Raw genomic sequence first — 27,097 nt, forward strand, 5'->3', positions numbered from 1 at the left:
GTAGAAGAACCAATTAACTTGTTTCTACATTTTATATGTTTACTCATTAATTCAACAAGTTATTTCCTGTGAACTTCTAAGGTGCTAGGTGCTGGAGAGCCAAGAGGGAATAAGAAGGGATTACTGCAATAGATAGTAATATTGACAATGATGAGGTCACCTTGCCTACGCTGTCCTATTTTAATCATCACAATAGCCTTTCTGGACAGATACTAATATCTTCATTTAAGAGTTGAGGAAACAGGTTTAGAGAAATGAGGTGATTTGTACATGGACACGTAGCTAATAATCGACTGCTTCTGGCCAGGAGCAGGAATGCTGGCCTTCCAAGCCCTAGGCTATGGTTCCTCCACTGAGAAATCATCTGACCACTTCCACCCTTTGGCTCCTCCCCCCTTCTCCTTACCCTGGGAGAATGCATAGCACCTTATTCTGCTCCAGCTTTTGGCATGCAGCACGATCTGAGTAACACATATTTTCACTCTTGTTGCAGCAACTCTGGAGCAAGTGACTCTGGGATGCAAAAAGAGGCAGGAAAAAGAGGAAAGGCAACTCTCAGCCATGAGGAATTTTACGTCCTTATCCATCCTGTGTAATAGTGTCAGGACTAGGGTAAAATTGGCCAACCCATAATTATGCCCCCCTCCCTGTGGCTGGGCACTGTGACAATCCCTCCTCAAACTGCCCCTCTTCTCTCTGCCCTTTTGTGACTCTTTTTACCTCTCCAGGCTGAGGTCAGGTCACACAGGCCTGCTTCCAGCTGACCTGCTATGTGACCTTGCCAAGTTAGTAACTTTTTTAAGCCAGCTTGACTTATTTAAAAATTAGTGCCTCCAGAGGCGTTCACTGGCTTACACGAGACAAAGTAAATCAAGCACATATGGGACACTTAGGTGTGGCATGGTGGCCATATTGGTTGGCTCTGCCACAAATGGCTCTGTTAAGAATATATGACCCTGGACTTCCCTGGTGGCGCAGTGGTTAAGAATCCGCCTGCCAATGCAGGGGACATGGGTTCGAGCCCTGGTCCAGGAAGATCCCACATGCCGTGGAGCAACTAAGCCTGTGTCCCACAACTACTAAGCCTGCGCTCTGGAGCCCATGCTCCACAACAAGAAAAGCCACCGCAATGAGAAACCTGTGCACTGCAACAAAGAGTAGCCCCCGCTCGCCACAACTAGAGAAAGCCTGCGGGCAGCAATGAAGACCCAATGCAGCCAAAAATAAATAAATAAATTTATATTTAAAAAAAAAGAGAATTTATGACCTTGAGGAAGTCCCTTTACCCTCTAGGACCCTGGATCTACGTTTCTGTGTGTGGAGCACCCAACTCGAGCTGGAGTCTATGACAAAATTCCAAGTGCAACTTTGAGATGGTTATATTAGTTGCTCTACTTATAATTAATTAATACTAATTAATACCGATTCCTTGGCCATAACCCTAAACCTTGCCTCATTCATATAAAAAATTAATATGTAAAATGTAAAAAAGTTAGTGATAGTAATAATATGATGGAATTTCAGGGAGTGCTTTTATTGTGAAAAGTAGGAACTGTACACAAAACTTTTTTTGAGAATTGGCAAAATTTTTTATGATCTTGCATATTAGAAGTCCAAATCTGGGCCATGGATAAGGAAAAAGATGATGATAGAAATAAATTAATCCATGTCTCCTTTATTTTGGAAAAAGTGCTTAGAATTTTTGTTTTTAATTTTGCTTTTCGAACACTGATTCCTCCCCCCATTCCCCCCTCCCACACACACTCGAGTACATTTCTCTTTGCTACCTGGCTCTACTCTTGGCCAATACATCATACCCATGAGAGAATTCCCCTTTATCTTCAGTAGATAGGCGTGATTTATTTTACTTTATTTTAATGAGGTCTATTTCTTTTTGTATTTGAGAAAGAGCAAGGTTGTTCATAAAGCCATAAAACATCACATGGTGACAGTTCTTTGCGCTGACATCTATTTTACTACTTTAAAAAATACTAATAGACTTAATTTTTTTAGAGTAGTTTTAGATTTACAGAAAAATTGAGTGGAAAGCACAGAATTCCCATATAACCCCCCTCCTAACCACACAGCCTCCCCTTCCATCAACATGGGTATCAGAGTGGTACCTTTGTTACAATGGATGAACCAACATTGACTCGTCATTATCAACCATAGTTTACACTAGTTTTCACTCTTTGCGTTGTACATTCATTGGTTTTGAGAAATGCATCCACCATTATAGTATCATACAAAGGAGTTTTACACAAGACATGTTCTTTACTTCTTTCCCTTCCCAAGCTAAGAATTGGACTATTTTCAGCTTCTCTTATCAAACCTTAAGAGACACTTCTCTGCTGGGCCCTTCTGCTTTCTTTGCCCTCCCAATGGACATTCCTGGCTAGAACTGTGTTCATTCATTCTTTAAGTATTTATTGGGGCCTACCGGGCAATGTGCTACTTGCTAGGGCTAGAAATAGGAATGTCGCAGGGTCCCTATGCTGCGCGTGCCTGCCCACATTCCGCTGAGGAAAACAGGCAAACAATGAATGCAATACCTTGTGATTAAAGTGTGATGGTTGGAGGATAGGTAGGCATCAGGAATTACGGTGGCACTGGAGGGGCAGGGGGTCTGGTGGCTAACCCCACATAGTGGGGTAGGGAAGCATCCAGGATAGGCTTCCTGGGTAGACTTAAGCAGGTAAGGGGAGGTATTATCAGAGAAAAATTCTGACATAATCCTGCTCCCATCTCATCAATCCTGTATTTTAGGAGTAAGACACACATCTGTCTTTGTATGTGGCTGGGGTGGGTGATGGGGGGAGGGGGTTTTGAGGACGAATACTATAAATTGCTTAGCAATTCCTTTTTTCTTTTTCATAGTGCTGATATAGATTTCAGCTAACTAGGGAACATTATCGAAAACTCTGAAAGGATATTAAGTCAAAGTGTTCTCTTATCTTTAGCACCGTTATCCAGCTGACTTTGGGCATAGCCAAGCCATTCCAACATGGTGAGGATTGAGGCTGCTTTCTCTGTGTTTTGAGGGAGCTGAGAGGCACTGGGGAAAACATTGCCTATGGTTGGAATTAAGCCTGGGCTGACACCCCAGCACCTCCCTTGCTACACCACCTGGACAGATGACTTCCCCTGGCTTGGGAGGCTGCATTGTATTCATTGGTAAAGTGGGTATAATATGTCACCTACCAAGCAGGGTTATGGAGTAAGTGGTAATATACATAAATCACCCAGAAGTGGTCCTGGCAGGAAGGTGTATGCTCAGGGATTGGTTGCTGTCATTATCTATTTTCTCTTTTTCTGTTTCGCCCAGTGTTCATGACTCAATCCCAAAATCTCACAGATGAATTTCAGATTGGAGCAGGTTAAGCCAAACAAACTTAATCAGAGTTAAGATGGTCAGAAGTGGTGCAACATCTGGTTTCGTAATGGTTAACACCATCTGGCCCCAGGTATTTGGGAGAAAATCATAAATATGTGTGTACACACACACACACACACACACACACACACACATACATATCAACAACCCAAGTGCATTTGACTCTGGTTTCTACCCAACCTGACAACCAAAGAATTGAAGCTCTGGACTTTGGTATCATCACAAAGCTACGATCACTTTCTTACCTCCATAGTTAATGTCTCTCTCTACCTGCCCTTTAAGCCTATGGGTATTTTTATTAATGTAATTTTATCACTTTATATCTTATTTTACTTTATTAGCTGTGCCACACGGCTTGCAGGATCTTAGTTCCCCGACCTGGGATAGAACCGTGGGCGCCTGGCCGTAGAGGCACTGAGTCCTAACCACTGGACCACCAGGGAATTCCCAGCTTAATATTTTAAAAAATATGTGCTTAGGGCTTCCCTGGTGGCGCAGTGGCTGAGAGTCCGCCTGCCGATGCAAGGCACACAGGTTCGTGCCCCGGTCCGGGAAGATCCCACATGCCGCGGAGCGGCTGAGCTGGTGAGCCATGGCCACTGAGCCTGAGCGTCTGGAGTCTGTGCTTCGCAACGGGAGAGGCCACAACAGCGAGAGGCCCGCGTACCGCAAAAAACAATAGACTTTTTTCTGTAAACATTCATTTATGTTTATCTGCATATATTCTCCCAGTTTTTTTTTAATTTAATTTTATTTATTTTTTATACAGCAGGTTCTTATTAGTCATCTATTTTATACACATCCGTGTATACATGTCAATCCCAATCTCCCAATTCATCCCCCCACAACCCCCACCCCCTGCCGCTTTCCCCCTCGGTATCCATATGTTTTTTTCTCTACTTCTGTGTCTCAATTTCTGCCTTGCAAACCGGTTCATCTGTACCATTTTCTAGGTTCCACATATATGCATTAATATACAATATTTGTTTTTCTCTTTCTGACTTACTTCACTCTGTATGACAGATGCATCCACGTCTCAACAAATGACCCAATTTTGTTCCTTTTTATGGCTGAGTAATATTCCGTTGTATATATGTACCATTTCTTCTTTATCCATTCTTCTGTCGATGGGCATTTAGGTGGCTTCCATGCCCTGGCTATTGTAAATAGTGCTGCAGTGAACATTGTGGTGCATGTGTCTTTTTGAATTATGGTTTTCTCTGGGTATATGTCCAGTAGTGGGATTCCTGGGTCATATGGTAACTCTATTTTTAGTTTTTTAAGGAACCTCCGTACTGTTCTCCATAGTAGCTGTATCATTTTACATTCCCACCAACAGTGCAAGAGGGTTTCCCTTTCTCCACACCCTCTCCAACATTTGTTGTTTGTAGATTTTCTGATGATGCCCATCCTAACTGGTGTGAGGTGATACCTCATTGTAGTTTTGATTTGCATTTCTCTAATAATTATTGATGTTGAGCAGCTTTTCATGTGCTTCTTGGCCATCTGTATGTATTCTTTGGAGAAAGATCTATTTAGATCTTCTGCCCATTTTTGGATTGGATTGTTTGATTTTTTAATATTGAGCTGCATGAACTGTTTATATATTTTGGAGATTAATCCTTTGTCCGTTAGTTCATTTGCAAATATTTTCTCCCATTCCGAGGGTTGTCTTTTCATCTTGTTATGGTTTCCTTTGCTGTGCAAAAGCTTTAAAGTTTCATTAGGTTCTATTTGTTTATTTCTTTTTTTTTTTAACATCTTTATTGGAGTATAATTGCTTTACAATGGTATGTTAGTTTCAGCTTCACAACAAAATGAATCAGTTATATATATACATATGTTCCCATATCTCTTCCCGCTTGCATCTCCCTCCCTCCCACCCTCCCTATCCCACCCCTCCAGGCGGTCCCAAAGCACCGAGCTGATCTCCCTGTGCTATGCGGCTGCTTCCCACTAGCTATCTACCTTACGTTTGGTAGTGTATATATGTCCATGCCTCTTTATCGCTTTGTCACCGTTTACCCTTCCCCCTCCCCATAGCCTCAAGTCCATTCTCTAGTAAGTCTGTGTCTTTATTCCTGTTTCACCCCTAGGTTTTTCATGACATTTCTTTTTCTTAGATTCCATATATATGTGTTAGCATACGGTATTTGCCTCTCTCTTTCTGACTTACTTCACTCTGTATGACAGACTCTAGGTCTATCCACCTCATTACAAATAGCTCAACTTCGTCTCTTTTTTCTATTTGTTTATTTCTGTTTTTATTTCCATTACTCTGGGAGGTGGATCAAAAAAAGTCCTTCTGTGATTTATCGCAAAGAGTGTTCTTCCTATGTTTTCCTCTAAGAGTTTTATAGTGTCTGGTCTTACATTTAGGTCTCTAATCCATTTTGAGTTCATTTTTGTGTATGGTGTTAGGGAGTGTTCTAATTTCATTCTTTTACATGTAGCTATCCAGTTTTCCCAGCACCACTTACTGAAGAGACTGTCTTTTCTCCATTGTATATCCTTGCCTCCTTTGTCATAGATTAGTTGACCATAGGTGCGTGGGTTTATCTCTGGGCTTTCTATCTTGTTCCATTAATTGATCTGTACCTCTGTTTTTGTGCCGGTACCGTACTGTCTTGATTACTGTAGCTTTGTAGTATAGTCTGAAGTCAGAGAGTCTGATTCCTGCAGCTCTGTTTTTTTTACCTCAAGACTGCTTTGGCTATTCGGGGTCGTTTGGGTCTCCATGCAAATTTTAAGATTTTTTTTGTTCTAGTTCTGTAAAAACTGCCATTGGTAATTTGATAGGGATTGCATTGAATCTGTAGATTGCTTTGTGTAGTATAGTCATTTTCACAATATTGATTCTTCCAATCCAAGAACATGGTATATCTCTCCATCTGTTGGTATCATCTTTAATTTCTTTCATCAGTGTCTTATAGTTTTCTGAGTACAGGTCTTTTGTCTCCCTAGGTAGGTTTATTCCTAGGTATTTTATTCTTTTTGTTGCAATGGTAAATGAGAGTGTTTCCTTAATTTCTCTTTCAGATTTTTCATCATTCGTGTATAGGAATGCAAGAGATTTCTGTGCATTAATTTTGTATCCTGCAATGTTACCAAATTCATTGATTAGCTCTGGTAGTTTTCTGGTGGCATCTTTAGGATTCTCTATGTATAGTATCATGTCATCTGCAAACAGTGACAGTTTTACTTCTTCTTTTCCAATTTGTATTCCCCTTATTTTTCTTCTCTGATTGCCATGGCTAGGACTTCCAAAACTATGTTGAAGAACAGTGGTGAGAGTGGACATCCTTGTCTTGTTCCTGATCTTAGAGGAAATGCTTTCAGTTTTTCACCATTGAGAATGATGCTTGCTGTGGGTTTGTCATATATGGCTTTTGTTATGTTGAAGTAGGTTCCTACCATGCCCACTTTCTGGAGAGTTTTTATCATAAATGGGTGTTGAATTTTGTCAGAAGCTTTTTCTGCATCTATTGAGATGATCATGTGGTTTTTATTCTTCAGTTTGTTAATATGGTGTACCACATTGACTGATTTGCGTATATTGAAGAATCCTTGCATCCCTGGGATAAATCGCACTTGATCATGGTGTATGATCCTTTTAATGTGTTGTTGGATTCTGTTTGCTAGTATTTTGTTGAGGATTTTTGCATGTATATTCATCAGTGATATTGGTCTGTAATTTTCTTTTTTTGTAGTATCTTTGTCTGGTTTCGGTATCAGGGTGATGGTGGCCACATAGAATGAGTTTGGAAGTGTTCCTCTGCAATTTTTTGGAAGAGTTTGAGAAGGATGGGTGTTAGCTTTTCTCTAAATGTTTGATAGAATTCAACTGTGAAGCCACCTGGTCCTGGACTTTTGATTGTTGGAAGATTTTTAATCACAGTTTCTATTTCATGACTTGTGATTGGTCTGTTCATATTTTCTGTTTCTTCCTGGTTCAGTCTTCAAAGGTAATACCTTTCCAAGAATTTGCCCATTTCTTCCAGGTTGTCCAGTTGATTGGCATAGAGTTGCTTGTAGTAGTCTCTTAGGATGCTTTGTATTTCTGTGGTGTCTGTTGTACTTTCTCCTTTTTCATTTCTAATTTTATTGATTTGAGTCCTCTCCCTCTTTTTCTTGATGAGTCTGGCTAATGGTTTATCAATTTTCTTTATCTTCTCATAGAACCACCTTTTAGTTTTATTGATCTTTGCTATTGTTTTCTTTGCTTCTGTTTCATTTATTTCTGCTCTGATCTTTATGATTTCTTTCCTTCTGCTAACTTTGGGTTTTGTTTGTTCTTCTTTCTCTAGTTCCTTTAGGTGTAAGGTTAGATTGTTTACTTGAGATTTTTCTTGTTTCCTGGAGTGGGCTTGTATAGCTATAAACTTCCCTCTTAGAACTGCTTTTGCTTGCATCCCATAGGTTTTGGATCATAGTGTTTTCATTGTCATTTGTCCCTAGGTATTTTTTGATTTCCTCTTTGATTTCTTCTTTGATCTCTTGGTTTTTTAGTAACGTATTGTTTAACCTCCGTGTGTTTGTGTTTCTTACGTTGTTTTCCCTGTAATTGATTTCTGATCTCCTAGTGTTGTGGTCAGAAAAGGTGCTTGATATGATTTCAATATTCTTAAATTTACTGAGGCTTCATTTGTGACCCAAGATGTGATCTATCCTGGGGAATGTTCCATGATCACTTAAGAAGAAAGTGTAATCTGCTGTTTTTGGATGGAATATCCTATAAATATCACTTAAATCTCTCTGGTCTATTGTGTCATTTAAAGCTTGTGTTTTCTTATTAATTTTCTGTTTGTATGATCTGTCCACTGGTGTACGTGAGGTGTTAAAGTCCCCCACTATTATTGTGTTACTGTCGATTTCCTCTTTTAGAGCTGTTAGCAGTTGCCTTATGTATTGAGGTGCTCCTATGTTGGGTGCATATATATTTATAATTGTTATATCTTCTTAGATTGGTCTCTTTATCATTATGTAGTGTCCTTCCTTGTCTCTTGTAACATTCTTTATTTTCAAGTCTATTTCCTCTGATACAAGTATTGTTACTCCAGCTTTCTTTTGATTTCCATTTGCATTGAGTATCTTTTTCCGTCCCCTCACTTTCAGTCTGTATGTGTCCCCTAGGTCTTAAGTGGGTCTCTTGTAGACAGCATATAGATGGGTCTTGTTTTTGTTTCCATTCTGCAAGCCTGTGTCTTTTGGTTGGAGCATTTAATCCATTCACGTTTAAGGTAATTATCGATATGTATGTTCCTATGACCATTTGTTAAATTGTTTTGGGTTTGTTTTTGTAGGTCCTTTTCTTCTCTTGTGTTTCCCACTTAGAGAAGTTCCTTTAGCATTTGTTGTAGAGCTGTTTGGTGGTGCTGAATTCTCTTAGCTTTTGCTTGTCTGTAAAGCTTTTGATTTCGCCATCGAATCTGAATGAGATGCTTGCCGGGTAGAGTCATCTTGGTTGTAGGTTCTTCCCTTTCATCACTTTAAGTATATCATGCCACTCCCGTCTGGCTTGTAGAGTTTCAGCTGAGAAATCAGCTGTTAACCTTATGGGAGTTCCCTTGTATGTTGTCATTTTTCCGTTGCTGCTTTTAATAATTTTTTTGTCTTTAATTTTTGCCAATTTGATTACTATGTGTCTCGGTATGTTTCTCCTTGGTTTTATCCTGTATGGAACTCTCTACACTTCCTAGACTTGGGTGGCTATTTCCTTTCCCATGTTAGGGAAGTTTTTGACTATAATCTCTTCAAATATTTTCTCTGGTCCTTTCTCTCTCTCTTCTCCTTCTGGGACCCCTACAGTGCGAATGTTCTTGTGTTTAGTGTTATCCCAGAGGTCTCTTAGGCTGTCTTCATTTCTTTTCATCCTTTTTTCTTTATTTTGTTCCACAGCAGTGAATTCCACCATTCTGTCTTCCAGATCACTTATCCGTTCTTCTGCCTCAGTTATTCTGCTATTGATTCCTTCTAGTGTATTTTTCATTTCAGTTATTGTATTGTTCATCTCTGTTTGTTCGTTCTTTAATTCTTCTAGATGTTTGTTAAACATTTCTTGCATCTTCTCGATCTTTGCCTCCATTCTTTTTCCGAGGTCCTGGATCATCTTCACTATCATTATCCTGAATTCTTTTTCTGGAAGGTTGCCTATCTCCACTTCATTTAGTTGTTTTTCTGGGGTTTTATCTTGTTCCTTCATCTGGTACATAGCCCTCTGCCTTTTCATCTTGTCTGTGTTTCTGTGAATGTGGTTTTTATTCCACAGGTTGCAGGATTGTAGTTCTTCTTGTTTCTCAGATAAATGTTTTTTAATGTCATTTTTGCGCAAGGACTCTGTGTATCTTGCAGCGTTTTTATTCCTCATTTGAATTGTCCTACAGCCCAGCTCTCTTATTCATCCTTTCCTACCCATGTTCTCAAGTTCAGTTGTGGATTATTGCCCAGGATTTCCTTCTCTCTCCCATTGTGCATACAAGTCTGGCTCTGCCACAGGTCAGCTTGAATTCGGATCACTGTTCTACCACTTACCAACCATTGTCACTTTATAGAGTGTTAAAATTTCCTTATCTGAAAAAAGGGGCTTGAAGTAGCACTTTCCAGAGTGTTTGTGAAGATTATATGGAATCATTGGTAAGTTTAGTCATAGTACCAAGCACAGAGTAAATTCCCCTGGAAATGCATACTCACATTGCAAAGGACCCATGTTCATTCTACAGCTGTACCTGTTGTTGAAATATTGAAACACTTTCATATCAGTTGACAAACAGCTGCTTCCCTGAAACCCACAGTAGCACTGTTATCTTCCTGACCACCTGGCCACTGCTCTGGGGCCACCATGGATATTCCTACAGTCCAATAACAGGTAGCTGCCTGTGGAGCTGGGGCCTCCAGCACGCTGCTGCAGCTCTATGTGCAGCATTGTGATTGGTTGATGACTTCTGAACAATATTAGTTTCTGTAGAATATTAGCTGACTGCCTATAAATACTATGCCTCCTGTTTACAGATGACAAAGGAAGCCAGGGGAGAGGAGTAACTTTGCCGAGGGTCACACATAATGACTTAAACTGAAACTATTCAATTTCCAAAACCATGTCCAGTCTCCATGGAGTCAAGTCCCAGTCACTAAGTGTGGTTCAGCCCCTGTGACCTTGGACAGGGGACTACATCTTTTAGAGGGGGCCAGAGTGAGAATGATTCTTCTGGCTTCCCTTTCTCTCCAGGCATTGAACAGTGCCAATATAGGGGAATTTTCCTTGTCTTTTTGTTCAGGGCAAATAAGTTGAGCAGTCAATTTTAGGCCAGAGATCAAACTCAACTCGTTAATTATTCACAGAGTTGATCACTCTGCTCTGTTCCTGAAACTGCTAAACCAGCTGCGACAAAGCAGAACTACAACGCTGGTAAAATAAACTTTTTGAAAAGAACTTGTTGAAGCAGAGCATACAGATACTTTTAGAGAGGGAATGTGAGCCAATGAAAGCAAAGACACATAGTGAAAGGAGCCAGAGAGACGCCACTTAATGAGCTGTGTGCTATTGGGCAGATCACGTGCTAGGTAACCTTGGTTTCATCATTTGGTAAATGAGAATAAGTACCTTGAAGAGTTATTTAGAGGCAGATACAGTAGGTGCACAGCCCCAAGCTCTGTGCCTGGCACCAGGAGTGAGAGCCAAAATATCTCCTAACCTAGACTACAGGACCCTAAAGAAACCAGGGTCACTGTGAATCAGCACCCCAAAGACTCCTGGAGGGCCCCAGCAGGCCAGGAGTGAACCTTTACCTTGCGGGATCAGGGGGGCAAGGATGAGACTGTTGACCAACCAGCATGGAAATCTTTTATCTGCTGTGCTCACAAGTCCCAGCTGAAGAGCAGCCCTGCCTGGCAGGAAAAGAAAGTGCTCAGGCACCATCAGGTCCACTCTTCATTACTGGAGAAAGAGGGAAGGACAAGAGACGGCTAATAATTGTGGGGTTGGTTTGCTTCCAATGGTACAGAAGGGGTAAAGAGAAGGTTGAAGCCCTTCTTCCTACTTCCCATCCTTACTCCCAAGAAATAACAATTAGTAGCAGATTCTTGTATCTTTTTCTATAAATGAGGCATTAGCCTTCCTTCCTTCCATACACATGGAATTATAATAATGGTTAATATTTAGCATGTGCTTGCTATGTGCCTCAGAATATTTTAAGCATCTTATATAGACTGTATGTTATTTAACCTTCATGACAACTCTGTGAAATAGGTACTGCTTTTATTTTCATTTTTTAGCTGGGGAAACTGAGGCACGGAGAGGTTAAAGCACTTGCCTAAAGTCACACAGTAGGTAGGGACAGGAAAAAGAACTCAGGAAGTCAACGTATATCTATCTTATTCTGTTTTATGCTTGTATAGCGTCTCAGTATGAATGAATGATAGTTTATTTAACTTATTGTTGGATATCGAAGTTGTCCAAATCTGTTCTAACAATCACAGCTCCACCAAACATCTTTGTGTATTTATCTTTGAAGTTTTAACTCGTATTTGATGTCTACTTTGTGCCAGGCACTCTGGGACACTCTTGACAGGCATTTTGTCATTTAATGCTCACACTCCATGAGGTTAGGAGCCATTCATTTTGCAGGGAAGGCTATTGAGACTCCTAGTCATTAAGTAACTTGCCCAACGTCCCAGAGTTGGTAAATGGCAGAAGGTGAAAATGAACTCAGACTCTCTGATTTTAGGGTCTATAATACCACAGTTGCTATGGAAACTACACGGTTGTATGTGAAAATGCCCATGAGGAATTCACACATATACAGGAATCTCCTTTTAATAACATTACCCTTTTATATTTTTTCTTCTGTATTAATCTCACTGAGGCCAGTTTTCATACCTATCAAAGAGAGTTAATAATACCTATTACTATGGACTGAATTGTGTTCCCATTACCCCAACGTGTTGGTATTTGGAAGTGGAGCCTTTTAGAGATAACTAGGTTTAGATGAGGTCGTGAGGGTGAGTCCCCTTGATGGGATTGGTGTCCTTATATGAAGAGACACCAGAAATCTTGCTTCCCCTCTCTCTCTCTGTCTCTCTCCACCATGTGAGCAGTCATCAAGAAGTTGTCCATCTGCAAACCAGGAAGTGGGTCTTTACCAGAACCTGACATACTGGCACCTTGATCATAGACTTCTAGCTTCCAGAACTGTGAGAAATAAGTTTCTGTTGTTTGGGAATTCCCGGGTGGTCCAGTGGTTAAGACTTGGCGCTTTCACTGCCGTGGCCCTGGGTTCAATCCCTGGTCTGGGATCTAAGATCCCGCAAGCTGTGCAGCACGGCCTAAATAAATAAATAAATAAATTTCTGTTGTTTAAACCACCAGTCTGTGGTATTTCATTCATTATGTTACCCTGAGCACATTAATACACCTCCCCTATAAAATTATTTTGAAGATTAACAGAAACAACAAGGTAAACCATCAAGAATAATTTCTAGCATGAATTATGGAGTTATTGTATGCTAGGTATTGTTCTAAGAGCTTCAAATGTGCATTAGTTTCCTAGTGTTGCCATAACAAAATATCACAAACTGGGTGGCTGAAAACAATGGAAATGTATTCTTTCACAGTTTTGGAGGTTAGACATCTGAAATCAAGGTGTTGACAGGGCCAAAGTCCCTTAAAAGCCTCTGGGGGGAGGATTCTTCCTTGCTTCTTCCTAGCTTCTGGTAGCCCAGGCGTTCCTTGGCTTGTGGTAGGATAACTCCAGTCTCTGCCTCCATTGTCAAATGGCATTCTCCCTGTGTGTTTGTGTTTTCATATGGCCATCTTCTTATAAAGACATCAATCCTATTGGAGGGAGGGCCTACCTTACTCCAGTATGACCTCATCTTAACTAATTACATCTATTGATACAGTGACCTTATTTCCAAATAAAATCCCGTTCTGAGATATTGAAGGTTAGGACTTCAGCATATCTTTTCTGAAGGGAACAATTCATCCCATCACAGTACATCTTACCTCATTCAATCTCCATGGCAACTCGATGAAGCAGATATTATTACATTAGTTTTAGAGATGAGGCCATGGAGGCTCAGAGAGTTCACGTAACTTGTCCAAGGAAGAGTGACTAAGCAAGTATGTGCTCTACTATTTCTTGGCTACTAGAGTTTAGGGGCATAGTAAGCACTCAGAAAAATATGAGTTTATTACTCTTTTTGTTTGTTCATTTGTTTTATTTTGAAATGCCTTACAAATGACCATATTACCCCAGAGTAAGGGTAAGCAAACTTTTTTTCTGAAAAGGGACAGACAGTAAGTGTTTTAGTTTTTGCAGGTGATGTGGTCAGTCTCTGTTGCAACTACTGAACTCTGCTATTGTAGCACGGAGCTAGCCAAAGATAATATGTAAGCAAATGACCATGACTGTGTTCCAGTAAAACATTATTTACAAATAGACAGGGTTTATCTATTCAACAGTTGATGGACATTGGGTTGCCTCCACATTTTGGCAATTATGATGAATAATGTTGCTGTCTGATAGTGTCTTTCAAAGCCCAAAACTTTTAAATTTTGATGAAGTTCAGATTATGTGTCTTTTTCTTTTATTTCTTATGCTTTTGGTGTCCTAAGAATGAATTGCTTAATCTGAGACCATGAAGACTTACTCTTAGGTTTCCTTCTAAGAGTTGTATAGTTTTAGTCTGATATTTTTCTCATCCTTTTGAGTTAACTTTTATACATGATGTTGACTAGTTTCATTCTTTTTCGTGTAGTTATCCAATTGTCCTAGAACAATTTGTTGAAAACACTGTTCTTTTCCCCACTGTATTGTCTTGGCACTCTTGTCAAAAGCCAATTGACCATAAATGTAAGGGTTTATTTCTGGACTCTCAATTCTATTCCATTGATCTGTATGCCTGTCATTAAGCCAGTTCCTCACTGTCTCGATTACTGTTTTTGTGTTATAAGTTTTGAAATCAAGAAGTGTGACTCCTCCAGCTGTGTACTTTCATTTCAAGATTGTTTTCACTTTTCAGGGCCCTTGGCTTCCCATATACATTTTAAGATCACCTTGTTAATTTCTTCAAAAAAGCCAGCTGGGCTTTTGACAGAGATTGCAATGAATCTGCAAATAAAATTCGGGAGTATTACCATTTTAACAATATTAATTTTTCTAATCCATGAACATGAGATATCTTTCCATTTATTTGTGTCTTCATTAATTTACTGCAATGGTGTTTTGTAGATTTTAGTGTACAAGTGTTGTACTTCTTTTGTTAAATTTACTAAGTATTCTATTCTTCTTGATGCTATTATAAATGGAACTGTTTTCTTAATTATAGTTTCAGATAGTTCATTGTAAGTATACAGAAATATATTTGATTTCTGTATACTGATTTTGTATCTTGCTGAATTCATTTATTTGTCTTAATATCTTTTTAGTTAACTCCTTACTTTTTTCTATAAACAAAGTCATGCTATCTGTAAATAGAGATAGTTTTCTTCTTCCTTTTCAGTCTGGATGCCTTTTATCTCTTTTCCTTGTTTAAATGTTCTGGCAAGAACCTCCAGAACAATATTGAATAGAAATGGCAAGAGCAGGTACCTTGTCTTGTTCCTAAACTTAGGGGGAAAAACTTTCAGTCTTTCACTATTATCTAAGATGTTAGCTGTGTTTTTTTCATAGATGCCTCTCATCATTTGAGGAAGTTCTTTCTGTTCTTAGATTGAGTGTTTTTACCATGAAAGAGTGTTGGATTTTGTCAAATTATTTTTTCAGCTATTGAGATGACACTGTGATTTTTAAACTTTATTCTATTGATATAGTGTGTTATATTAATTTCTTTCTGTATGTTGAACCAGCCTTTCATTCCTGAGATGATCTTATTCATGGTATATGATCCTTTTTATATGTTGGTGAATTCAGTTTGTTAGTAATTTTTGAGGATTCTTTTGTCTGTGTTCGTATGGGATATTGATCTGTAGTTTCCTTTTTTCGTGATGTCTTTGATTTGGTATCAGGATAATGCAAGCCTCATAGAATTGTGTCCCATAGGTCTCTGTTTATTTCCTTTGATTACTTTCTATTTATACCAAGTAATCTTAATTGACCTGTCTTTAAGCTTACTAATTCTTTGACCTGCTCAAGTCTGCATTTGGGCATACTTTATATCTTTTAGTTGATGGTCTCTGTTTGAGGACACATTTTTCTCATACTTTAATTCTTTAGAAATGGTTTCTTTGAGTTCTTTGAATATACTTATGATAAGTGATTTAAGTCTTTATCTAGTAAATCTGTCTTTCTTTCTAGTAATGTCTGGGCTTTCTCAGGGACAGTTTCTGTAAACTATTTTTTTCCCTTTGGGCCATATGTTCCTGTTTCTTTGTATTTCTTATATTTTTTGCTATTGTTATTGAAAATTGGACTTTTTATCAAAACAAACAATTTTTTATTGAAGTATAGTTGATTAGCAATGTTCTATTAGTTTCAGGTGTACAGCAAAATGATTCAGTTATACATCTATCCATCTATCTCTCTGTATACGTATGTCTGTTCTTTTTCAGATTCTTTTCCATTATAGGTTATTACAAGATATTGAATATAGTTCCCTGTACCATACAGTAGGTCCTTGTTGTTTATCTGTTTTATATATAGTAGTGTGCATCTGTTAATCCTAAACTCCTAATTTATCCCTCCATCCCCTTTCCCTTTTGGTAACCATACATTTGTTTTCTATGTCTGTGAGTCTATTTCTGTTTTGTAAATAAGTTCATTTGTATCATTTTTTTTAGATTGCATGTGTAAGTGATATCATATGATATTTGTCTTTTTCTGTCTTAGTTCACTTAGTATGATAATTTCCAGGTCCATCCATGTTGCTGCAAATGGCATTATTTCATTCTTTTTATGGCTGACTAATGTTCCATTGTATGTATATACCACATCTTTTTTATCCATTCTTCTGTTGATGGATATTTAAGTTGCTTCCATGTCTTGGCTACCGTAAATAGTGCTGCTATGAACACTGGGGTACATGTATCTTTTTTTCTTTTTTAATACTTATTTATTTGGCTGGGCCATGTCTTAGTTGTGGCATGCAGGATCTAGTTCCCTGACCAGGGATCGAACCTGAGCCCCCTGACTTGGGAACATGGAGTCTTAGCCCCTGGACCACAAGGGAAGTCCCTGTATCTTTTTTTTTTTTTTTTTTTTTTTGCGGTACGCGGGCCTCTCAGTGTTGTGGCCTTCCCGTTGCGGAGCAACAGGCTCCGGACACGCAGGCTCAGCGGCCATGGCTCACGGGCCCAGTCGCTCCGCGGCATGTGGGATCTTCCCGGCCCGGGGCACGAACCCGTGTCCCCTGCATCGGCAGGTGGACTCTCAACCACTGCGCCACCAGGGAAGCCCCCCTGTATCTTTTTGAATTAGTTTTCATCTTTTCTGGGTATATGTCCAGGGGTGGGATTGCTGGATCATATGGTAACTCTGAAAATTGGATATTTTAAATAGCACAATGTGTCAACTCTGGAAGTAAGAGTCTCTCTCACCTTTGTGCTTTGTTGTTGTTGCTGCTGTTTGGTTTTTTTTAGTGACTTTCTTGGACTAATTCTGTAAAACCTGTATTCTTTTGTCATTTGTGGCCACCAAAGTCTCTATTCAGTTTGCTTAGTGCTTAGCTAATGACTGGATAGAGATTTCCTTAAAATTCTTTGAACTAATAATCTCCCAGCGTTTTTTTTTTTTAACTTCTTTATTGGGGTATAATTGCTTTACAATGTTGTGTTAGTTTCTGCTGTATAACAAAGTGAATCAGCTATACGTATACATATATCCCCATATCCCCTCCCTCTTGCGTCTCCCGCCCACCCTCCCTATCCCACCCCTCTAGGTGGTCACAAAACACCGAGCTGATCTCCCTGTGCTATGTGGCTGCTTCCCACTAGCTATCGGTTTTACATTTGGTAGCGTATATACGTCCATGCCACTTTCTCACTTTGTCCCAGCTTACCCTTCCCCCTTCCATGTCCTTAAGTCCACTCTGTATGTCTGCATCTTTATTCCTGTCCTGCCCCTAAGTTCTTTTTTTTTTAGATTTTATATATATAAAATATATATATATATATATTAGCATATGGTATTTGTTTTTCTCTTTCTGACTTACTTCACTTTGTATGACAGACTCTAGGTCCATCCCCCTCACTATAAATAACTCAGTTTCATTTCTTTTTATGGCTGAGTAATATTCCATTGTATATATGTGCCACATCTTCTTTATCCATTCATCTGTCGATGGACACTTAGGTTGCTTCCATGACCTGGCTATTGTAAATAGTGCTGCAATGAACATTGTGGTACATGTCTCTTTTTGAATTATGTTTTTCTCAGGGTATATGCCCAGTAGTGGGATTGCTGGGTCATATGGTAGTTCTATTTTTAGTTATTTTAAGGAACCTGCATACTGTTCTCCATAGTGGCTGTACCAATTCACATTCCCACCAACAGTGCAAGAGGGTTCCCTTTTCTCCACACCCTCTCCAGCATTTATTGTTTGTAGATTGTTTGATGATAGCCATTCTGACTGGTTTGAGGTGATACCATACTTTAGTTTTGATTTGCATTTCTCTAATGATTAGTGATGTTGAGCATCCTTTCATGTGTGTGTTGGCAATCTGTATATCTTCTTTGGAGAAATGTCTATTTAGGTCTTCTGCCCATTTTTGGATTGGGTTGTTTGTTATTTTGATATTGAGCTGCATGAGCTGCTTGTATATTTTTCTCCCAGCATTTTTAAGGCCTCTGTGTATGTGTGTGTGTGTGTGTGTGTGTAATGTATTGTTTTAAGTGCTCTAGCAGCCAGTTTACAACTCCAGCTTATCCTAAACTTCTTGCTTATACAGAGACTCAAGATAACCATAGGTGAGAGAGTAGACCTTATCGAGTCTTCCCTAGATGTATGCAGCTCTGAAAATGCACATGGATTTCTGGATTTCCAGGAATATGCTGGAGCTTTTCAAAGACCCCTATGGGCATCTCATTATCCAGTTGTTCTTTTTAAAATTTCTGGTTAGCCCCAACTGTTAGCGCCAACTGTTAAAGTATCCTCAGGTAGCTGTGATATTAAACAATTGCCACTAATTGTATTTGACAAATAGTCAGTGGGTAGAGGGCTCTTCACAAAAAGCAAGCTCTGATTAGGTCAAACAAAGACAATCCCTGAAAATGGAGCTTTTTAGTGAACTGCCAGACAGGTCAAATAGTGATAGTTTTCTAGAAATGGGGCTTCTGGGGAGCTCCAAACCCATTTTACTTCCTTCGGTAACAATTTAGCTACTGTTTTTCACATCTATTGTAGTTGTGAGCCTGTTGGCTTTCAGTGCTGCTGAAAAGCTAGGGAGAGGGTGATGGGCACAGGTTAAAATGCCATAAGGCTCACTGTCCTTGCTGAGATTCAGCCATTTTTCTTGAATAAATGCTCCTTGGATTGTTGCAAGCCTTTGGTGATTTTTCCGAGTTCTAAAGAAGTTTATTTTGACAGTTATCCAGGGTTCTCATTGCTTTTATGGAGGAGTGTATTTCAGAGGTCGCCCTCAATCTGCCGTTTTAAGATCAGTTGATTGTATGTTTGGTTTTTATAGCTATATGTCAGATTATCACACACTTAGCAGCTAAAACAACCCCCAGGTATTATGTTATAGTTTTTGTAGGTTAGAAGTCCTGGCACAGAGTAACTGGGTCTTACAAGGCAGAAATCAGTGTTTTGGTTGGACTATATGTTCTCTTCCTGAGCCCAGGGTCTTCTTTCACACTCATTCAGGTTGTTGGCAGAATTTAAATTGTTGTTGTAGGACTGAGGTCCCTGTTTTGCTGCTGGCTGATTCATCTCAGCTCCTGGAAGCCACCTTTAGGTCTAAACCATGACCTAGAAGCTTACTTTCTCAAAGCCAGTAGGAAGAATATTTCTCCAGCCTGTTAAGCTTGAGTCTTATATAACCTAATCATGGGAGTGAATATCCTATCATATTCACAGGACATTCTCAAAGAAAGGGGAGTATATAAAGTATATTTACTAGGAGGTGAGATTCTTGGGGGCCATCTTAGAATTCTGCCTTCGTTAGGCTTAATTGTGGGCTTTTAAGCATTTGGCTACAAAAGATATCATTTCCAGCTCTACTTCATTTGTCTAGAACTGTTTCATATAAATTAATCTAATATAATCTTTACAATAACCCTCTGAGATAGGCAAGGACGGTGTTCCTAATCCCATTTTAGAGCTGTGAACCAAAAGGCTCAGAGAGATTATATGATTTGCTCATGGACACACAGCTAGTGGGGGGCAAATTAATTCCTCAGACTCTAGGTAGAGTGCCCTCTGCCCTACCCCATACCTGTTCAGTCCTTTGAGTTTTGTTACATGGCAATGAGGATGTTAGTACCTGAGGCTTCTTTAAGGGACTTTGTCTCTGAAACAGTCTCCCTCTGGGCCCCTGTATCTCCTGCATGTGTATTTGGGAAGAATACCTGAGCATAGAAAATAGTATTAACCAGGAGTTTTGATAAAATGGAGCTTTCAGGGGTGAATTGCAATTTAAATAGCTGAAAAATTCCATTTACTTCCAGCAATGTATTCTGAATGCTCCTTCTGGCCCAGCTCAAGGGGAGCAGACAGTCATCTCCTGCAGAAAGTAAATGGAATTATTTTTTTTCTTCAAAGGGCCTTGAAATCAGCAGTCTCGAGGCTGGCAGTGGGGCCTCAGTGAAGACGTCATCAGAAGGAACAGCAGAAGGTTCTGAAGGTAGCCAGGCATCGAACAAACTCACTCTCACTTGAATTTGATGATTTTGCAAATGGTAGAAAAAATTAACCATTTAAGACCAGCTTTCCAACCTTCCTATACTTAATCTCCTGGTTCAGTATATCCAATCATTTAAAAGATGATGGGGTTTCATTAGTTCCAATTCAACCCTTTTAATTATTCTGTGTCTTTCTACAGCAATGCACATGGCTGTTTGTAGACTGCATTAATCAATCCTCCAAATTTCTCAGGGCAGCAGAGATGGGATATTGGTTCCCTCTCCAGATTCCTTTTACCTGGGCCCTGTACCAATTCCCCAGCTGCTGGGAGAAGGTGGTTCTCACCTTCTAGAAAGGCCAGCCCCCTTGCCTCAAAGTGGCAGTAATTTGGGTGGCTTTCATGCTCCAGAGCTCCCTGTGTGGTCAGGCTGAGGCTGGATCCAGCTGGGACCACATATTTGCTTAGCTGCCTCCCCTGCCCATCCTTCTTCCTGTACTTCCTGTCTCCTGAGAGCCCTCCACATTCACTGAATATAATTCAGTGAATCACATTCACCCAAATCACTGTCTCAGGTGCTGCTTCGATGGCAGTGACCTAAAACAGATAGTAAAGAAGTTCTGCTGTACCATTCCAATATCTAAGTTAAAAAAATATACATATGTATGTATGTATATATATATATATATATATACATCTCCAGGAATTAAAGGCTTTGCTTACAGAAACATCCATTTAAATAATATGGAGGTCATTTACCTCTCAACCTCAGTTATCTGAAATACAGCCACGAATATAGAAAAGGCCTACATGTAACCGATTTAGATATTGTAAAATGAAAGGCAGTCTGTACTTTCATCATTGAAAACAAGTGTAGGTTTTGGTGCCTGACAGATACACAAATGAATGACCCCTATTGCATGTACTGAGCAAGCGAGCCGGGGTAAGCTTGTAACCTCTCCAGCTCTGTTTCCTGTCTGTGATACACTTGTCACTTCACACACTCACAGTGTTTCTGGGAAAACAAAGGGTATGATACATTAAATGGGTTAACAAAACCCAGAGCTTTCTTTTACTATTAAGGTCTTCGTGTAACAGGGAGCATGCTATTTCATTCTGGTTACAGGCCAGTTTTTGTTTCAAAGCTGAGGCTGAGAGCAGATGCTTTTTCATGCACAAAACAAACAAACACTCACCAGCTGCAAGTAAACCAAAACCGAACTTTGATGTTGTTTCTCACCACACTGAGTCCCATTTGCAGAGAAAGGGGATGAATCACTAAACTGAGGAGAACGTGGTGGGTTACAGTTCTCCAGGCATGGAGAGATAGGCATGGACAGCAAAGAGAAGCAGGCATTGTCCTGGGCTCCTGGAGTTTGCTGAGCCCCAGGAGCTGGGTCACCCTCATCCAGACAGAAGAAGGGCAGCAAATGTGGGAGGTGGCTCATGTCAGCATTGGTTAAATCTGGGCAACAGGTGATCTATGGGTGTTTGTCTTATTCTCTGTAATTTTTTGGAAGTTTGAAATATTTAAAAATGAAAAGTAACATAAGAGTAAAGGTAACAAAGGATTAAATGAGAATGATTAAATTCACTTTGTGAATGAACTAAGCATGGTATAATTTATACTACCCTTAACTCAAATTCATATAAACACTCCTTGTGCATGCATGTGGATTTCTATACATATATGTATATGTCCCTCTATATCTTTTTACATAACATATATAATTATGTATGATTTTATATATAAATATATATTTTTTTTTACACACATGATTTTAACTGAATCTTCTACCAGCTTACATGGCATCTGTCCCAGGTTAGTGAATGAGGAAATGCTTCGTACCTGTGTCTCCTCTACAGATGTCTGTTTCTCCCCAGATTTCAGGTTAGCTTCATAGCCTCAGTTCTTTGATGGGTTTAAGAAAAGTTGTTAACTTGCAGCTTGTCCATCTTTTTTCATGTTGTAAAGATTGGAGCAATGTTCATTCCAGCTTTCTCTATCTCTGAGCTGAAACCAGAAGTCTTTGCATTAAAATTGTGAATCTAAAAATGTGCCCTGCTCGCAGTGGTTGAGAGTCTGCCTGCCGATGCAGGGGACACGGGTTCATGCCCCGGTCCGGGAAGATCCCACATGCCGCGGAGCGGCTGGGCCTGTGAGCCATGGCCGCTGAGCCTGCGCGTCCCGAGCCTGTGCTCCGCAACGGGAGAGGCCACAACAGTGAGAGGCCTGCGTACCGCAAAAAAAAAATAATAATAATAAAATAAATAAAATAAATAAAATAAAAATGTGCCCTGCTTTAGAAAGCTTTCCTCCTTTGTTTTAAACAGTTATTGTTATTTAGTTTCCTTTCCGCAGGTTTCTAGTGAAGTTGAACCTCTGTTCTGCTCTTCATCGGTCATTTGTAGCACCCCGCCCCCCTACCAGATCCAGTGTGGTCCGGATCTACTCTTGGGAGTCCTGGGAGGGAACCTGGGGGTGCCAGACTGGGAGGAAGGTGTGGTGGGTGATTCTGGGAGGCAAGAGAATTGATGTAGGTGGTTCCTAGTTCCAATCATCGGCTCTTTCCTTAGGCTTTATTCATCTCTGGGGCTAAAGTCTCTGCAACACTCCCCTCCATTCCTCCAGGGCCTGAGCTGTCCACTCCAGGATCATGTATTTTAACTAGTACTTCATTCTCTACAGAGACTCAAGCCAGAAGAGCTTCAGAATTGGACCCTGACCTTCTGTCAGGGAAAGCAGCATCTAAGGCAGAGTGACGAAGCCAGGATCAGTCAGGGTCCTGGGAGAAGACATCGCCTTCAGGTTAGTCATGCTCAAGGAGAGTTCAATTGAGAGATTATGATGCTGTGAGTGTGTATAAGGAAACCCTGATGGAAGAAGCAATACCAGGGCTATTAAGAGCAAGGTTCCTTTCTCACCCCAAGGTCTGTGGTATATGGAGCAGGGACAGAGGGGGCCTGTATGAGGAAAGCTGCGTGACCTGAGCCAGACCCAAGGCGGAGAGAGGTGGCCAGTTCCAGGCGTGACTGAGAATAAACACCCACCTCACTCTCCTCCCTCCCTCTTTCTTCTGCTGGTGTTTAAAATTGGCCAAAGCCAATTAGAAGCCAAATGGCAAGGGAGCCCATTGATGGCTTCTTTTTTTAATTTCTAATTTTAATTTATCTATTTATTTTTGGTTGCATTGGGTCTTCATTGCTGCACGCGGGCTTTCTCTAGTTGCGGCAAGTGGGGGCTACTGTTCATTGCAGTGCATGGGCTTCTCATTGCGGTGGCTTCTCTTGTTGCAGAGCACAGGCTCTAGGTGTGTGAGCTTCAGTAGTTGTGGCATGCGGGCTCAGTAGTTGTGACTCGCAGGCTTAGTTGTTCCACAGCATGTGGGATCTTCCTGGATCAGGGCTCGGACCCGTGTCCCCTGCATTGGCAGGTGGATTCTTAACCACTGCACCACCAGGGAAGTCCCCCATTGATGGCTTTTCCAGGTCAGTCTCTTGGGGCACAGAGAAGATGCAGAGAGGACCTGGGAGGGTCAAGTGAACACATCCAGCATGAAAGCCATGGAGACCACACCTCAGTAGGTATTCATATGGCTATTTAAGAATTTTTGAATTAAGACCAAAATACTGGATAATGATAATTATTATGCTCTCATAATTCAATCACTTCTTTGTGTTACCCTATACTATTATTACCTCCACAAAATCCAAGGCAGAGAGTGATTAGTAATTTGCCCCAAATTATATAGCTAGAAAGACTGGTGAGAAAAAGTTTATACAACTCCAAAGTCCTTGCTTATGACTACCACACCCTACAAATTTATTCGACCCTTTTCTTGGGCAATCCCTTGGAGCCAGACTCTTCTCCCTCAACATTCTAAGGAGCCTTTCTGACCTCGTCCTTGCCTTTCCTTCTTCTCCAAAAGAGTCACTTGTCACAGCTTCAAGAAATTGGGCTCAGGCACTAACAGGCAGAACCAGACCAGGCAAGGCCACCTGGTATGTAAGCAGGGCACGTGGTGGATAGACAGAGCCAGGGAATCAGGAACAGGGAAACAGCAGAAAGGAACAGAGAGACCAGATGCAAACATTTCGCCTACAGCCTGGAGGTCAGCCCAAGGGGAAGAGAGATAAGGGTGGCAAAGGTCACAGGTGAGGTTGGCACAGCTCCTTAAGAAATGGGTGAAAGATGAAAGTGACTTTGCTTTCATCCAACAAAAGCAGCTAATACTTCTACAGTGCCTTAGTGGTTAAAGCAAATTCCCACATGTTTTACTAGATGATGTTTTATTAGACTGTGGGCTTCCTGAAGGCAATGCCTTTTCATTTTGTTATCCCTACCACGAGGCAAGGTTCTGGACACCTGGTAGCCAATATCAGCAAACACTTGTTAAATAAATAATTGTAAATAGAGTAAAATACGGAATTCTGAGGGGTTTGGGAGCCCATAACATCAGGAACATAATTCTGGTTTTGTTGACTATTGAGTGAGAGTCCTTGGGGTGATCTAGTCTTTGTGAGCTTTAGTGTGCTGGTCCATGAAATGAAAATTTAAAATTCATACATTTGCAGGGTTGTTGGGAAGTTATACACACACACACACTATACACACACATACACTAGACACAAAATGCTGACATACTGTATGTTTTATACATATATATGTATGTATGTATACACACACCCAAACACACTCATACACAGTCAGCACCACTTTTACATCTATCTAGCAAGGTAACCATGACAATATGATGACAGTGACCATGATAAGGAAGGAGTAACTTCCCATAGGGGTGTTCCTGTATATTGTTTTGCTACCTCCATTATTTGAACAAGTTTATTTCCAGCCAGCTCCATCTAAGCAACAAATAGGTCTTAAGCTACCCACTTGAGAAAAGAGCAGATGAGAAATCTGTGTGGGTGGCCAGGTGACCTCTGTTATTAAATCAACACAGTAGGGGAGGCTCACTCTCCCCTACATATATACTGTTCTAAAGGAAGGTCTAAAAGCCACGCCACCATGTCCTCTCAGAGGTAAAAGCTCTCTCTGCAGGGGTTTGCTGAGTCTTCCTAAGCCTGGGTAACACTGGGCCATGAGCCGGGAGCTTAAATAGTTCTCTAGGTTAGTTGTGATTTAAAAAAAATGTTTTCCCTGTCAACCTTTCTCAGTCTGTAAAAGTTAGAATCCTTTTGGCTTCGTCCTTCTCATCATTAGAGGTCCATACCTTTACTCTCATCTCCACACCTCCCACCCTTCACTCCACCAACATCTATCTGTTTAGTGGTAAAATTGGTTAAGATGGCATTTAATAGAAAGAACGACGACTGACTCCCCCTCACTCTCGGTACCAGCTGCCTCGCTGATACAAGCACACCCACCTGTGTTCTGACAAGGAGCCTGCAGACAGGAGCTCTCCTTGTGTTCACTGTGCTCCCAGCCTGTGCTCGTCATCTCCTTTGCAACCTGGAGGGCAGGGGAAGGGAGAGGTTGCTGAAATCAGGGGCCATGGAATATAAGACAGCTTTCCTTCAAGGAGTTAGCCAAGCATTTTTTTTTTAATGTTTTTATAAAATTCATCAGCTGACAAAGGTACTTGGTCCACGTGCATTATGATGATCTAAATTAACATGAATCACAATCACGAGTCCAAGTTGGACTTGAACCAAACTTACCCGAAATGCTCGGCATCAGTGAACATTGCTTTCTGCTGCAAGAAAATGTGCCGCGAGTGCTCTGTTGAGAATTCCCCGTAAAGTACCTTCAGTAACATTCACCCAAGTGATCTTCTTCCCCCTCCTCCTGGATTCCTTGGAAGAGGAGCCACTTCGGATTCATTGAGCCTCTGGTTAGCACTGATATTCTGAGGGGCACCGAGAAGGAGGTACCCTTTCACTTCCATGAGGACAGGAATCTCAGCCTGGAGCCCATCAGTCTCTGCAAAGTTCTGTGGATAATGTTCATGAACCATCTGATATTTAGGCAAAGTTTGTATCTATCTCTTCTGTGGGCTTCTTTTTTTTTTTCGGAAAATTTTCCATATCTTTCAGGAGATTCCCATGGTTGTATGCATCCTCTAAAATTTTAAGAGCCACTAACATAAAATGTTTATTGAAACATTCTGTAAATTTTGCACAGTATATTCTAGGCAAAATTCAGAAGGAAAAATTAAAAAACAAACAAACAAACCTCCCTTTCTTCCTGGCTATTGGGATTCTCACTCCTTTCCCAAAGGTCAATGAAAGAACTGTGTCCAGAGGCACTGTGACACAGCGAAGGAGTCGTGGTAGGGAAGGCTGTGTTGTAGCCAAGACTCTAACACCAGTTGGCTTTCTTAGTCCGTGTAGTCTCCGCAATACTAGCTGTGAAGAGGTTAAAGGAGAATACTTCCCCTCAACCCCTGCCACACAAATACAGCCTGGAAAGGACATGCTGATTACACAGAAAGTTTGGTGGCTTCCATGTACTCCAACAAGCACACCCACCAAGTGTGCAAAACCAGAGAGTTAGTCTTCTTAAAGAATGGTCCATTAGCAAGGTTCTATTTGTGTCCTACTAGTGAATTTTTGCAAGTCCTTTCATGCCCCAACCTGTTTTCTCACCTGTTCAATCCAGGTGAGTCTACTCACCTAACCTGCCTTTAAAGGGTATAATAGTTAAATGATAGAGCTGAATCACCAAGGAAGAAATGAAGTATGAAAGAACATAGAAACGGAGGTATGCTAGTCTTCATGGAAAGAATCTGATTGTTCTGAAAGGGCAACTCTGACGAAAGTAACAGGGTAGATGGCTTCCAGGAAGAAGAAACTAATGGGTAAGGTAGTAAGGGACTTGTTGAAAGCGAGTTTGGAAACCAAATATTTTGTATGAATTTGCTCATACAAACATACATACTGCTATAAGAGTTTGAAGATTATTATGTGTGTCT

General features: G+C 40.5%; 1 protein-coding gene across 7 annotated transcripts in view; it reads left to right on the plus strand.

Moving 5' to 3' along the window:
* The window catches only part of LRATD2 (LRAT domain containing 2), a 459,703-nt gene that overhangs the window by 8,620 nt on the left and 423,986 nt on the right, over nt 1-27,097 (plus strand). For all 7 annotated transcript variants that reach the window (XM_079901169.1, XM_079901167.1, XM_079901164.1 and 4 more), the window contains one exon: nt 22,858-22,977. In XM_079901169.1, coding sequence (XP_079757295.1) covers nt 22,858-22,977 — 120 coding nt within the window. The remainder of the gene's footprint in view (nt 1-22,857; nt 22,978-27,097) is intronic.

Source organism: Stenella coeruleoalba, assembly GCF_951394435.1.
Source record: "Stenella coeruleoalba genome assembly, chromosome: 17".
NCBI lineage: Eukaryota > Metazoa > Chordata > Mammalia > Artiodactyla > Delphinidae > Stenella > Stenella coeruleoalba.